This window comes from Priceomyces carsonii, assembly GCF_900007245.1.
Source record: "Priceomyces carsonii strain CBS4050 genome assembly, scaffold: Debaryomyces_carsonii_scaffold_2, whole genome shotgun sequence".
In the NCBI taxonomy this organism is placed as follows: domain Eukaryota; kingdom Fungi; phylum Ascomycota; class Pichiomycetes; order Serinales; family Debaryomycetaceae; genus Priceomyces; species Priceomyces carsonii.
In genome coordinates, this window is record NW_026946675.1 from 1,413,472 (window position 1) to 1,428,870 (window position 15,399).

The 15,399-nt window shown below is 37.5% G+C and overlaps 7 protein-coding genes across 7 annotated transcripts; 3 read left to right on the forward strand and 4 right to left on the reverse strand.

Moving 5' to 3' along the window:
• Positions 1-209: 209 nt before the first annotated feature.
• On the reverse strand, positions 210-938 carry PRCAT00002216001 (Golgi transport complex subunit; the record flags this gene model as incomplete). The annotated part of the gene is made up of 1 exon (XM_062952059.1): positions 210-938. One exon carries the CDS (start codon positions 936-938, stop codon positions 210-212), a length of 729 nt encoding a protein of 242 aa, XP_062808999.1.
• Positions 939-2,725: 1,787 nt separating this feature from the next.
• On the forward strand, positions 2,726-3,859 carry RFG1 (HMG domain-containing transcriptional repressor; the record flags this gene model as incomplete). Its single annotated transcript, XM_062952060.1, has 1 exon — positions 2,726-3,859. The coding sequence occupies one exon, from the start codon at positions 2,726-2,728 to the stop codon at positions 3,857-3,859; it is 1,134 nt and encodes a 377-aa protein (XP_062809000.1).
• Positions 3,860-5,933: 2,074 nt separating this feature from the next.
• PRCAT00002218001 (uncharacterized protein) lies at positions 5,934-6,344 on the forward strand (the record flags this gene model as incomplete). Its single annotated transcript, XM_062952061.1, has 1 exon — positions 5,934-6,344. The coding sequence occupies one exon, from the start codon at positions 5,934-5,936 to the stop codon at positions 6,342-6,344; it is 411 nt and encodes a 136-aa protein (XP_062809001.1).
• Positions 6,345-7,130: 786 nt separating this feature from the next.
• DRE2 (electron carrier) lies at positions 7,131-8,093 on the reverse strand (the record flags this gene model as incomplete). Its single annotated transcript, XM_062952062.1, has 1 exon — positions 7,131-8,093. One exon carries the CDS (start codon positions 8,091-8,093, stop codon positions 7,131-7,133), a length of 963 nt encoding a protein of 320 aa, XP_062809002.1.
• Positions 8,094-8,433: 340 nt separating this feature from the next.
• PRCAT00002220001 (uncharacterized protein) lies at positions 8,434-10,896 on the reverse strand (the record flags this gene model as incomplete). The annotated part of the gene is made up of 1 exon (XM_062952063.1): positions 8,434-10,896. One exon carries the CDS (start codon positions 10,894-10,896, stop codon positions 8,434-8,436), a length of 2,463 nt encoding a protein of 820 aa, XP_062809003.1.
• A 176-nt stretch (positions 10,897-11,072) lies between these two features.
• On the reverse strand, positions 11,073-12,332 carry PRCAT00002221001 (uncharacterized protein; the record flags this gene model as incomplete). The annotated part of the gene is made up of 1 exon (XM_062952064.1): positions 11,073-12,332. The coding sequence occupies one exon, from the start codon at positions 12,330-12,332 to the stop codon at positions 11,073-11,075; it is 1,260 nt and encodes a 419-aa protein (XP_062809004.1).
• A 1,093-nt stretch (positions 12,333-13,425) lies between these two features.
• Positions 13,426-15,324, forward strand: PRCAT00002222001 (kinetochore-associated Ndc80 complex subunit; the record flags this gene model as incomplete). The annotated part of the gene is made up of 1 exon (XM_062952065.1): positions 13,426-15,324. The coding sequence occupies one exon, from the start codon at positions 13,426-13,428 to the stop codon at positions 15,322-15,324; it is 1,899 nt and encodes a 632-aa protein (XP_062809005.1).
• Positions 15,325-15,399: the final 75 nt, after the last annotated feature.

Sequence of the window (15,399 nt, forward strand, 5' to 3'; positions counted from 1 at the left end):
CAATTGATCTTATCTGAACGACTGATGAAGATTCGAAAGCGCATCAGATTGTCAATTCGCAAGTAGTAATGAGCACTCCATACAAAAGATGAAGAGTATGACTGATATGGACCAAAGTATTGATGAAATACTGTGGCAATTTTAACTCAAAGATCGTTACGTAAATTTATATTTCTTTCTTTAGATTTTGCATACCATTTCCCATTCCATTATATTTTTTTATCTTTTAAAATAGACAAAAATTCAGACCTAGCACCAAGGACATCGTAAATAGTTTGCAATTGAAATATTTCTACCTTCTTTTCATTTCTGTTTTGATTTAGTGTCATCAAACGATCATCGAGGAATGACCTTAGCTCTAGTTTGATCGAAGAAACTCTAGTGTTCAAATGTTTAATAAAGGTGTTGTCCGGCAACTCTTCTTTTATAAATTCAAACTGCTTTAAAATTGATAAGTATAACGAAACCATTGACTTCAAACTGGAACAATTGAATTGTAATAAACTTTCGAAACTTGTTATTTGGTCGTTTACCAGAATTGATAAGTTTAGCAAAAGCTTAAATTTCGTTAAATATCTCCGTTTTTGTAGTCCAGTATCAACCGCATCTACCGAATGTTTGAGAGTTTCATTCGCTGAGACTAAATCATTACGGAAATTATTCAAGTCAACCTTAATCGAGTTGATAAGTTCCAAACCACCGTTAATAGACTTCCCCAATTCAATAAATCCCGAGTACTCATTATTTACAAGATCCAAGAGCTCTTTATTTAGCCCATGAGATAGCTCTTCTAGTTCTCGTATTAAAGAGTCTATTGATGAAAAGCGATGATGCTCATATAGAAAGTCATCAATATTATGGTCGTTAAATTCTTGAAATTCTGACCTCGAAATTGTTGTGGGATAAGGAAAAGACTCATCGCCATCAATAAGAGACATACTTCAAGAATTTTGCAATTCGACTCACTGTAAATACGTTGTGTTAGCGCTTCAAGTGTGTAAGTGGTGATTTGAGATCACTTAGACAGTGCGACATTCGCACGACTCTGTCAGTCGGTATTAAATCCGACATAGATGGGGGACTTGAAATGCGGTGGCGGGCAAGTAGGCTTTGCAAACATTTACTGAGTATTTCAATAAGCGCAAAAGCATGCAATCAATTGTAGCGCATCGCTAAACAAACGGGCATAAATACTCTAAACGAAGGAAGATGTAGCTCTGGGGCCCAGTATTTCAAAAGAAAACTAGAAATGTTGCTAGTAGACTACTTCTCTCGATTCAGACGACACCTTCATCACTCTCCTAATATATTTGTTCAAAAGTTTTGTTACCAAAGAGGCCGTTTCAGATACAGCGCTGGCCGAAGTGGGGTTGCAGTCAATACTTACAAATACCACCAGCATTGTTGACTGCTATCTTCTTTCGCTATTCAAACAATATAGAACGCAGAGTTTATGACGAATCGCTTACCTTGTCACGATAAGGATACTCCGATCCTAATATTCCTTAAGTTCTGTAAATTCCTCCATCTTTATCAACTCACATACTTGAGCTCCTTGTTAGTGCGAAATCATTGCTAGCTCTAAGTCCCTCGCTATCAAGGCTCCCGCCGATCCATCATAAAATGCTACCTCGATGCCGGTCTACAATAAGGCTCCGCCTGCAAACGCAGGATCACAATAGCATGTAAAACGTGAATTACTTTAAAGCGCCAGTCGGAGTCCGAGCGCAGGGGATGATGACTTCGTCGCTAAGTCGAGGTAAACTTCAGCAAAAAGAGGATGCGTTCTACTATCCTGGCTCCGGCAGTGCAAAATTTCATGAGCTCAGAGTAATTATGCCCACTTGCGTCTGCCGAAAACGGTACCCCACAGCCACCCTTCCCTTATAAAAACCGGTTTCGCAGATTTGCAATAACCCGTTCCTTGCATGTACGTATGTGTCTCACAGAACGAAAGTTTTCCTCTTTTGCCTTAGATTACCAGATGTGCCGTCGTCAACTTAATAGCTCCGAGCCGCAATCACCTTGTCCCCCTTTGGTACCTAACCTTTGCGTCAATTCTAAACGTAAGACTCCACAATCATCCTTTTTGTGACATTATATCATCGTTCCTGCTCTGCATACCTCCCCTGTCTGCCTTTAAGGACTTTGAGCACTGCATCTTTGCCGAAGAAACGTCCTAACGATGCAATAGGTAGAAACTGTGACTTCACTTCTTCCGGTCATCGTTACCACCGAGCTGTCCGAGTTTGGAAGTTGCCTTATAAACTCCGGTAAATTGAATGTACTATGTAGGTACTATGTACGTGTAACTGTGTACAGACGCCTAACCCCCAGATGTTGAATAGCTGTCTCTATAGATTCGGCAATTGACGTATTTACCATCGATTGTGCGCATCTTGTATACCCTGTTCTATAAATCTTCAGTTGCGTTGATATATAAAAAGGCTAATACTCCTTAATTTATTTTTTAACATGCTGAACTCTATTCAGTACCGGTATACCAACCTTTGAGAATTTAGATAAATTTTCATCTTGACACTCATAAATGGTAAAAAATACATCAACCTAATATTACAAATATATACATACAGTACCTTATAGGCTTAGTTTTTTAAAGTGCAGACTTTAAATTTATTCATCAGGTTGTCACAGAAGGTATTTCTCGTCAATTTTTAGACGCTTGTTATTTGGTTTCAAATCAGAAAAAATATATAATTGTCGAATGTCTACCGCAGTTAGTCATTTTCACCATAGCATGGAAGATGTTCATTCGAAAAACTTGCCTTCTTTGGCACAGATAATGCCAATGAATTCAATCGGCAATTCTGCGAATAATACTACAAATAACGGTTCTATCTCTGGTGTTACTGGAAGTAACAGTGTCAATACAAACAATGCACCATTGTCACCGACACTTCTTCTCATGGCTCCTACTTTTGATCAAAAAATGTACCAACCAGTATCATCTCCAGAAATCTTTTCCAATAATTCTTCAGCAAGTACAACTCCTGCGTCGTCTTTCAGCAGCCAGGGATCTGGCACCTCGATCATTGAAGAGAAGTGTACTTGTAAATCAAGCCCCAACAAAATTCCAAGACCAAGAAATGCATTTATTTTGTTTAGACAAAAATATCACCAGGCAGTATTGGATGAAGGTGGAGTTATTAGAACCAACCCAGAAGTTAGCAGAGAATTAGGAAGAAGATGGAGGGCTTTACCACCTGATGAGAAAGATCATTGGAACAATTTGGCAGAGGAAGAAAAGAAAAATCATGCAAGGAAGTATCCTGGTTATAGGTATGCCCCAAGAAGAAACGGAAAAAATAAAGGATGCCCAGCTTGTCGTCAAAAGGCATTAAGGCAGCAACAACTTCAATTACATAACCAACAGATGTTGCAAATGCAACAAGATCAGTACCAGCAATACTTTCAACAAACACAGCCGCAGGCTGCTCAACCACAACAGATCCAAGCGCATCAGCAAGTTCCACAACCACAACAACAGCAGCAAAACCCACAAGCACAACAAGCTAATTCTCAACCCTTTACACAATTTGTTCTTTCTAATCCGTATCAACAATTCACAACGTCTCAATATAACACAGACTTGGCTCAGCACGAGAAACTCAGTCCGTTGTCTGTGATGCCTGGCCAATTGAACCAAGATTACATGGGGAATCAACAATTCATAGTGAACTACGACGTTGGACATATACAAGGTGCTGCACCACCGATTTCAGCTCCTATGCCTGGCCCAGCTCAACTGGCTCAAATGCAAAGGTATGGATCGTTACCAACTCCGGTTTCCGCAACGAACTACGGCTTTGATGTATTCAATATGCCATCTCAGCAGTGAATGAATAAGAATGATACAGTGATTTTGATAGTCTAGTTTTCAGTTCTTGATAAAATGATTAATACAAGTTGTACTTGGTTTTATATAAATCTAAACATGTAATGAACGATATTAATTTCAAAGGTTGCCAAGAGTTATGTAATGTAAGGTCTAAGTGAAGCCGTTAATTTGCGTATTTCGGAAAAAGTCTTAGGGGAAAAGTTCATGAAGAAGAACATCACATCGACGGTATGTCTCTCTAGATATTACGACATCCGGGGAGATATCTCTCCCTAAGATTTGAATAGCGGTGAGCCAATTTGGTGGCTTTTTAGTAAACCCTCGGCCTACACAGTGCGGTGGGGGAAGGAGCCTTCATTTGCGGGGGGCTTCGATATAGCCACAATAGATGATTTTTGAAACGATTATGTCCGGGATCGGGAATGTATGTTGCTGTATTCGTCTGCATTAGTTTGAGTTGTGCTTGAATCATATTCGGGAGCTGCATGTTTGTATAGTTACGCGCGCATGAGGCGTCAATCTGAACGTTCGGAACAATAGGCCGAATACAGCTCCTCCTTAATTATTGGCTCACAAGATCGATGCTACTATGCTAAAAACGGAGGGCTCAATTCCTTCGAACAGTTATGGTCGAACCTTGAATTCACGAAATAACAGTAACAACAATAAAGCAGGCGAGAAGATTATTATTGTAGTTATAATTTTATGATTGTTGCTAGCAAGTGGCTCTGTTGTTAACTGCTTCGATATCACAAGCTCACTATCCAACGCTTCTCCAACATCGCATGATCCTGCGTTCTCGTATGCTCAAAGACTGCCGATCTATTCTTTTTTCTCCTGTCTAATACATCTTGCCAAGAAGTTTGAAGCTCTGCAACCAAAAATCTGACCGAAAGTGCGTGCGCATCTCTGTGTTTTGAGCATCGGGAAATTATTCCGATCTACACTATGTTTTTTGAACTAGCTCAGTGCTCCATAGCTGCGCAAACGACGCTTTTGAGATCGACCTCGGACAAAGGGAGTCAAAATTGAACTTACGACAAACACACTGAGTTGACCATGGTGCGACGCTGTAGCGAATAATAGAGTGCGTTACCAAGGGTCATTATGAATAAAAGCTTAAATATATAATGAGATTGAATAGATATGAAGAACCAAATAAAGAGAAGAACATAGAATATGGCCCTTTCGACACATTCAACGCTATTACTCTATTGCAATAGAAACGTTTAAATCCCCTTATCTTGCTACTCAATGCTGGCTACTTTGGGGGAAATCTTTATGATTTTGCGCTCGCTCTGTATTAGGAAGTGGTCCCATCGTAATAGATGAATAATACATCTTTCTATTTGTTTCTTGACATGCGTATTTCATTGGGTGCAACTGATAATAAAAGACACACAATTTCAGTTGGGACAATAACTCACTTACTTATAGACGACCATATAAGTCATTGTTCGTTCGATCAATAAGGCTCGTTAGTATTGCAATCAAATATGTCAGACCGTAGCCTTGATAGGTAAGTTTGTGTGCATATCGAGGTTGACGTATTGAACTAAATAAGGCAGAGCGCAAGATCAGTAGCGTTCTGACTAACGCAATCTTGGGTTAAGATTATGTTCGATTGTTGCTATTGTAGGAGCCACCTAAAAAATATATGGCGTTGTTCTCTGCAGCCTCAAAAAAGATACTTGATAAGCTCAAAAAGCTTGACGCTGATTTGGAACTAATATACACTTTTCAACTATCTCAGTTCTGGTATTGCCAGGTCTAAGTTATTCTAAATCATCGGTCTTTCATTTATACCTATTACTCCTATGATGGTATTATGGCATAACTTAGACAGTCAGCATTTTAGAGATATCTTCCAAATAGTATATTTTCCTTTTTCCTAGGGTGCAAAAAGAAGACGAATACGCTTTTTTAAATTGCAACAACTTCAATTCGTTTCTTATTCTATGATGAAGTTCAATTGTAGTCTCTGGTTTATGGTAGTTGTCTTCAATGTTAATATGAAAACCTCGAGTGCTCGCATCTGAAAGTTCATTTGAAGTTTACGTCAGATGTGATATAGATGCATAAGATGATTCAAATCAAGTCACTAGACTACATTGTTTTGACAGTTGCACCTATAGTCAGATTTTGTAAAGTTTATTCTGAAGTTCTAGGGATGGAAGTTCAAAAATTTAATCCACCGTCTAATCCGTCACAAGTTAGGTATGCCTTGAAATTTGGTAATTCCAAAATTAATTTGCACGAAAAGGGTAAAGAACTTGAACCATATGCCCAGAATCCAATCCCTGGTTCAGCAGATATTTGCTTTATTTTAGAATCAGAGGAACTGCCAGTCAAGTCATTAGAAGAAGTTATTATGTTTTTGAAAGAAAAGGGACCAGTTCCAATGACAGGAGCAAACGGAAGAATGAGCGGTGTTTATATACGGGATCCAGATTCAAATTTGTTAGAAATTGCCAAATATCTTTGAATATGAGATAGAAGGTCTCTTTTCTCTCACTTCCTCTAATTCATTCAGATACGTAGTATGTCTTCATATTAATTATATTCCATAACCATTTATTAAAATGATATACGTTGTGCTAACAGAGAAATACCATAGGCAACATCAACAAGTATCATGGCCATTGAATTCAGCCTCAACAGTCGGATCCAAGAAGAAGTGTATTTTCAATGACATTGCTCTGCAATTTCAAATCGTGTCGTAACATATTGCGAAAATAGGCTATAATAATGTCTTTACTATCCTCCTTGGTAACCGAATTACAAAACGCAAGATCTGTTTTTTTGTGGCTAATAACTCATTAGAAATGATACCATTAGAGGAAAACGATGCTCAACGATGAAGCCATCTAACTTGCCAAAAATTGCCAATATTCTTCCTTCATTGAGAATGTTGAACACCAGAATCCTTCAGCCTAGTTGCGATAGGAAATTAAATTACATTAATTAAACTCGAATATAAGCCTTGAAAAAGGGTCGTTCTTTTTAGATTGAATAAATAATTTCTCTGGCATTCTTCATATTTCTTCTGATAGTCTCCGACGAATCTCATATTTACTGGAAAGAGAAAACACTTATTTGAATGGTTACAGCCGGAGCCACTGATTAATAATCTTATGACCAGAAGAAAGAAAATGAATAATGAAGCGAGCCTTTTATTAGTACAGATATTACCCAGCGTACCACTTATTTCATTAGTACGGGTAAGCATGTCATTAAGCAGCTAGATTTGAATCATACTACTAAACGGATATTATATATCCTCCCCAAAGTCGTCAATCCTGACAACTTCACCAGGCTTGAATGGTGGTAAACCTAAATAAGGGCAGCCATCACACCTGAAAGCGTCACCCAATGCACAAGAACCACAGCCACCAGTTTTACCTTGTACGGTAAAATCGATCTCTGTAACATCATCATGACTCAATCTGACCTGTTGCTTCAATTTCTCCTCAATCTTGATAGCCTCCTGAGTAGCACTCTGTGCCATTTTACCTAAGATTGAATCCTGTAATGATCTCTGAGATTCTTCTTCTTGCTGCTCTAATTCTTTCATTCCACACGTACAGTCTTTGCATGCTCTCCTCCTTCTCTTTCCATTCGGTAATTGACATTTTTGAGGAATAATTAAATCATTACTTAGCGAGTCCTTAATTAATTCGTTTTCGTTTATCAAATCATTATCAGACTCCTCATCAGAGTCACTAAAATATGCTAGTTTGGTCTCCTCTAATTTTTTCTTCATCACATTGTCCTCATCAGAGTTGGAAGCAGAAGAGTCAGTCAAGCCAGAAACCAGAGACGCGCCAGCTTTCTTGATAAGTGAGGAACTTACTTTATTACCTGCCTTTTTCCTTTTTAAAGTAACCGCTTCCATCTGCTTAGGCTTCACCCATTCCCTATTCGCGTCGATGACAAATCCAGTCATCATGACATCCAAATCTTGGTCCTGCGGTAAGTCTCCACTAAATACGCCATCTGACTTCAAGCTGTCGTATATAATCTTCATGGTCAGAGCTGGAAGACTCCTTTCTTTATTGGGGTTGAAATATATTACCTTATCATAATGATCCTTGTCCAAACTGACTTTCCCCGTTGCTACTCGATCTATTACTTGTTGGTTCACCTCTGCATTCGGTGGTAGCTTAGATTTGCTTTCCAAGACTTGATCTTGGTCTGTAACTACTGTAGGGTGCAATAAAAACAAGATCTTCATCTTACTCTAATTACTAATCCTAATGTTACCACTCTGTAAATAAAACAATCGCAAACCTTCAAAATATGCTCTTTAAATTTAATACTTTTTAACAATAAATGGCGTTTTTTCTAAATTTATTTAAAATACAACTGTAAAGAGTTTTCTATCTCTCTTAAATGGTTCTTCGTTACTAATGACTGATATAAGGATTGGTAATCAAGAAGGTTTTTTTTTTTTTTCTTTCCTTTGCGCTTTTTCTTGCCTGTATCGGAGACATTAAACGAGATGACCTTCAACAATGTCGCTATTGGAAGAATTACATTTTGGCACGATAAGAAGTCATTAATTATGAAGTACATTAGTTAGAGAGATAATTGAATTCGATCTTGTGGTCTGGTGTAACGTTATTAACTTTAACACTGTAGCTATCACCAGGAAATAAATCAATTGAGTTATCCTGCACGATACCCGGTTCCTCGACCAATATTTCTACTCCTTTAAGCGGTTTATTTGTCAGTAAAACCAAATTGGAGCCATCCAAACGATACAGAATGGACGTCTTATCAGACCAGATAAGGTATTTGAGAGGCTGAGGCCAGTCACTGGCTCTATATATCACTTCCTGATTCTCATTGAACAACTGGACGAAAACTATGTCATCCAGTGAAAGAGGTTCACTCATCAATTCAGTGACTTGATTGGCATTTAAAGTTATTTTCTTTAGAGGAAATTCCTTGATAAGTTTTTCGGTGCTAAATATTTGCATCTTAACGTAGCCTTCAAAGGTTTTCAAAGTAGAGTTAGTTCCCCAGAGATCGACCTGATAGACCTTTCTAGCGTAATCGTGGTATGGAGTTTGCTTCGAAAGATCTTCAGGTTCATCAGGATCTGCAATTCGTTTGCTAAACCTTTTTAATCCCACCGTTATCTCCTCACATTCTCTCTTGATGGCGTAGTAAGCCAATTTAGGCACCTTATAGTAATCTATGATCGACCAGCTTGTAACTGGCCAGCAGTCATTAGTTTGCCAGACAATTGCTCCTCCACATTTTCTCTTATTCTGCTGACCCCATTCTCTTTTCCAGAGCCTGTATGCATATGCTAGGCATTCCAGTTGCATAATTTGGGTGAGGTATATCCATTCTTTGAGAGCCATACTCTTTACTCTAAAGTTTTCCATAACATACAAAGCAAGTCTTCTTTCAAATCCATCAGACTTGTTATGGTGATCCATTAATCTCAGTTGAGGATATAGTTGAGATTCAACAGTGATACATTTAGTTAAACTTTTAGCATTTGGAAAGGCAAGCATACCAAATTCAGACACAAATCTACCCACCAATTTGTCCCAATCTTGATATTTTTCTTGTGTCCCATGCCAGACATTCCACTGATGTATGTCCCCGATTTTAGGATCATCAGTACGTATATGGGGACTTGAATATGGACATCCAAATCTGTAAGCCACATTAGTAAACTGTTTCACCAATGTTGGAAACACATCTTCGTACAAGAGTCTTGCAGGAAATTCGGTTTGCTTTATGCTCTCAGCAACCTGATAGTCTTCGTTGTTCCCAGCGTAAACTATAATGGAGCAATAGTTTCTAAGCCTTTTTAATTGATCACACAACTCTTTTTTAACATTTTCAACAAATGAAGGATACGCTGGGTATATACCACATGCAAACATAAAATCATGCCATATAAGAATTCCTCTTCTATCACATTCCTCATATAGAGAATCATGTTCATATATACCTCCGCCCCAGATTCGAAGCATATTTTGATTACCATCATCAACCAATTGGACCCATTTTCGGTAATCGTCACTCGTTAGAGAGCTCGAGAAGGAATGTGAAGGTATCCAGTTAGAACCTTGGCAAAAAATTGGCACATCATTGATACGAAAGTAAAACGAACTACCAGAATCTTCTTCGATACTTTCCTCTATCAATTCAACTTTTCTTAACCCCACAGACTTCTTCACTACGTGTAGGATGTTATCTTTATGAGACAAAGTCGCTATAAATTGATAGAGTGACTGCTCACCGTATGATTTGGGATACCAAAGACTTGGTGTTTGCAAGTTGAAATGGATAGTACTCTTAGGCCGAGCCATGCTTTTAACGACTTCGATAAGTTTCCCTTGTGGGGATATTATCTTAACTTCTAATTCCATATCAGTTGAATTTTGTTCTATACTTAATTCAAAACGTATGTTGACATTTGAGAGACTTTTAACATCATAATTGATATAGAAATCTTCAATTTTTCCCAAGTCATATTCTACCAATTCGACTGGCCTCCAAGGACCACAAGTCATCAAGAGGGGGCCCCAATCCCAGCCATAATGATACTGGGCTTTTCTTGCATGTAAACGCGATGTCTCACCGTTAGAGCAGTAAAGAGAGCCGTTGATCTTTTCTATCTTCCTCGACTCATTCAACCCGCTCTTGAATTTTATCAATAATTGATTCTGTTCTTCCAATTTAACGTCTACCTTAAATATTCTAAACATATTATCACTTTGTAAGATTTCCTTGCCATTGAGATAAACAGTAGCAAAAGTGTCTAGTCCATTGAAGACCAATTCATGTCTTTTGTTGACGTCTGATGCCTCAAAATTGGTTTTATAGTCCCAATCGACTTTTCCCACCCATTGTACATCTATTTCGTTATCGTCTACGAAAGGGTCTCTAATCTGTTTATTGAACAATAAATCCGTGTGAATTTGGTTTCCATAGGTATCAGAGTTTGCTGGATACCATTTCTTTGTATTTGATTGTTTATAGTACCAATCTTTTAGTACTTTCAGAGACATATTAAAAATGATGAAATGAATATATATCCCCACAAATCTCGAAATTACAAAACGAAATATACAAGTGAAACTTTAAGGAAGAATCCCAAAATGTTTGTTAATTTTGTACGATTAAGAAAAAATAATACAATCAGTGAATTATATAACCAAAACTAATTCAAAAGTTAAAGAGTAAATTAGTTATTGTCCAAATCTTCGTCAGTGACGTCGTCATCGATATCCGTAGCATCATTATCGGCTTCGTTACCATAGTTTTTATTGATTAAGCCACTTATAGGAGGCAACTGAGACCCAGTGGGGCTGGGACCTAGAGCGGTAGCAGATTTACTTGGAGATCCCAAGTTTAGACTTTGGTTTCTGCTATGAGTTCTGCTATGAGTCCTGCTATGACTAAAGCTAACGGATTGAGGAGATGAAAGAGACATTAGAGACAAGACAGCATCTTTTTCGTTATTTTCATCTTTTCCCTCATTATTAGCATTATCGTCATGTGCAATCAGGTCAGTATTGGAGCCGAGGGCCATGTTTAAAGGTGGGAGTTTCATTTTTTCATTAGCGTTGCGTGAGTTGTTATTGTTATTGAATTCGTGATTGGTAGCATTAATTAGTCGCGGTCGGGTTGGACTTGACATAGATGATCGAGATTTCCTTCTCTGCCTGGATAGTGCAGCCATAAGCGCATTATGGGCACTCGAATCATCGTTATCATTTGGTGATGGAACATTTATCAAACTTTCATTTTCATTTAAGAATCTAGCTGGTGATTGGGATTCCGAATCACCAAAAGTTGGATGGTGATTAACAGTTGGTGAGCTTGAGCTTCCCTTGGGGATTGGAGATTGTTGCAATGTTTGCAAGTTTAGGTTCGTTCTCTTGCTAGGAGACAAATCAGAACTATCATTTTTTAACTTTTTCTTCGGAGATACATCAGAGTCAAAGGTAAGTTCAGTAAACTTGAATTTGCCTCTTTGTTCATTCTTCCGTTGCAATTTTCCCAAAGCTGAACTCAAATTATTCTTCAACTGCGTGCTAATTTCTCCTAAATCTCCAGCCTCTTTAGACTCTTCATTAAATAACTTCTTTCCAGGCGAAAAATACTGGGGAGTTTTTTGTAACTTCAACTTGTACCCTTCGTTTTCATCTGATTCATACCCCAAGTGTCTCGGTGTCTTTAACAAACTTGACGTCGTATAGGGAGATTGAATATTGTGCGAGTTTAACTTGTAGTCGGGAGACTTGTACGTTCCCGAGCTCGTCCTTTTCAAAGACGGTGAAAACGGGAGATGTTCTTCGTCTTGTTCCGGTGTTTTCAATAAACTAGTTGATAATCGCTTATGTTTGTTTTTTGATGACGATGGTGGAGTTGATGGTGGATTTACTTTCACCGTCTTTGGAATCTTCGGAGACGTTACCGGTGTGCTTGGCTTACCGCTCATCTCTGGTTGTCAATCTTCCGCTCTATTATGCTGTCTTTCTATTAGTTTCTATTAATTTTTAAACCCTCTTCACAACAATCAGAGTAGGATACGTTCCTATCAAATAAGATCCCTTTCCAAAATATGAGACTATATCGCTTTGTATTATTCAATATTTAGGCGGATCGATCAGTTCAAAAGTGACTCCTTCATCAATACTTAACACGATTTTATTGATCTATTGTATCATGAATGAATGGCTCCCGGTCATGAATGTGAAAGGGAGAAATTCTCGTGTTTACAGTTTATCTCATTTTACAGTTTATTTTACCAATGTCATTTGTGGTCGAAAACACAACAGAACAATACCGGCCAAAGCGGATTGACGATACAAGATAACAAAGGCCCTCCTAGATTACGAATGAATTTAGGTCTTTGTTAAATTTCAAGTTGGTCCTCAGATTTTGTTTTTGGTTTTTTCATATCTCGCTTCAACTTGTCGAGGAAACCTGTCAATGGTGCATTATAATCTGCAATTTGTCTTTGTTGCTAAATGGGCTAAAAAGACGTGGAAACTGCAAGTATAGTGTAGGGCCCACGAGATGTTTGTAAACAGTGCTCTTTGGCGTCTGACCGAACCTGTAAAATGTTATCTAAACTAATTTGTGCAGTTTAAAGTACTTAAAAATGCAAAAGATGATGCTTTACTTGATGAGCACTGATAGAGCGCAATGGCTTACATCGAAGAATAAATATCTTACCTTGATAGCTCTATAGTAGAACCATTGTTGATTAGTACATAGTAAATGGGAGATCCACTGTCCCTAAGTGCGGAATATCGAGGCTAACAAGCTGTGTGGTATTCAGAATAATGCCTTTCTGCAAATCCAATGATGTCTCTACCTCTGCTTGATCAATGTGAAGCTCTAGGCTTATAAGCATATTACTTTCATTTCATCTCACGCTAAAGAGCAAGTGATAGTGGTCATCGTCGTTGGAATCACTTACAAAATTCGCGTCGTGCAGTTACCACGATATTTGATTTTAGCCGCCATACAAGACTTATATAAACAAACAAAGCTTTCAGTTTGTAAGTTGTTATACTCTATAGCAAATGAACCACACGAGCATCTCACAGCCCTCTAGTCTCTTGAGGAAGAGTACGGGGAAGCGACTCCTGATGGCGTCAGCTACGAGGACCTCTCTTTTGGGACCCCGAAATTTGATGGATTCGTTATCGAGCTCAGCGAAAAGGAGATCATTACTTCTGACACCAGCATCAACTGGCAGAAGGAGACAAAGTTTAGTTCCACCTTCTTCGCAACATCTGCTGCAGCAATTACACCAGAGTTTATCGCAACAAACGCAGAGCAATAACAATCCTTCCGCAACTCCCATTCAGCAACCAACCCCGTCATTGACAGATCAGAGGCCCTTAAGAGACAAAAACTATCAGTCCTTGATTCAACAAGAAATATATGATTTTCTCGTGGCTAATAAATTCGAATTAGAAATGAATCACTCTTTAACGAGTAAGACCTTAAAGCAACCTACCCAGAAGGACTTTATTTTAATATTTAGGTTCTTGTATAATAAGATTGATCCATATTATGAATTTACCAAGTCAACTGAAGTCGAAGTTTTTTCTTTACTAAGGACTTTAAACTATCCTTATCTTGATGGCATCAACAGATCTCAAATAAGTGCTGTAGGAGGTCAAAATTGGCCATCATTTTTGGGTATGTTATATTGGTTAATTAAATTGAATTTGTCATTGTTAGATATAAACATTGACGATGAATCACTCATAAGTCCTGAAGATGATTTTGATAGAATCTTTATACAATATATCAGGGATTCCTATAACGCATTCATAAATGAAAGAGATGATTACACTGAATTTTATAATGAGATGAAGTTGAAATTTGACGAACTAAATAATCAACTAAATGATGAAATGCACAACCTTCAAGAAGAAAACAAAAACTTAATTGATGAATTAAGTGAATTACAAAGGCAGCTAGATACTTTGGAGCAAAGCGAAAGAAAGTCAAGAGCCTTGGAGAATGATCTAATAAAATTCAAAGCGTATATCGAAACAATGGAGTCAAGGAAGCAGAAATGGTCAGAAATTTTGGATAAAATTCAGCAAGAGATCGAGAAGTGTGATGAGGAATTACAAAAGTATACTAATGAAAAGAAAGACATCGAATTCAAATTGAATGAGCAAGGAGTCACTGTAAGTCTGATTAATGAATTAAACATCGAACGAGATAAATTGTCAAAAACAATTGATCTGATAAATAATAATTTAGATGAAATCAAATCTAGGTTAAGTTCAAAGGAAATTGAATTGAATAAGAATTATCAGAGCTTAGAAAATTTTATAAAGCAGTATAATAACTTAATATTTAAAATGAAATCAAAAGATTACAATTTTGAGTTGGAAATTAATAAAGAGATCATGATGAACTTTGACGAAGGTTTCAAACCGAGTGCCATATTGAATAAGATTCTCAAAGATGAAAAAATCGAATTATTGAGATTCAGAAATCTGGTCAATACGAGGACTCATAAGTACGAGGACGACCACATCAAGTATCAGGAGCAAAGTGATTTAATAAATGAAAAGATTCTTGAGCAAAGAGAAAAATTGGATTCTTTGGAATCAAAGTTAACTGCCAACAAACTAAATTACGATGAGATTTATGAAACGATGATTAACGATTCAACCACGTATTCCACTCAAATTGAGCGATTAGAAAGAGAGTTAAGATCAATTAAGATAAATACAAATCAAGGTTTCATTGAGTTGGAGAACAGATATCAGAACGTTATAATAGAGCACGATGAAGTAGATCATGATTTGACAAAAGAAAGGAATAAAATAATAGACCGTGTTTACAAGATCGCGGACTTTATCATGAATTTCAAATTGAATATTCAAACAAATCTTCTTGATCTTGATGACTTAACGATAGTTGAATACGAAAACCAACAAAAGGAGTATTAGTTTATATGTACATTACATTTATATTTGTATATCGGAATGCAGATTATAAACATCTATTTACATGCAAGATGATCT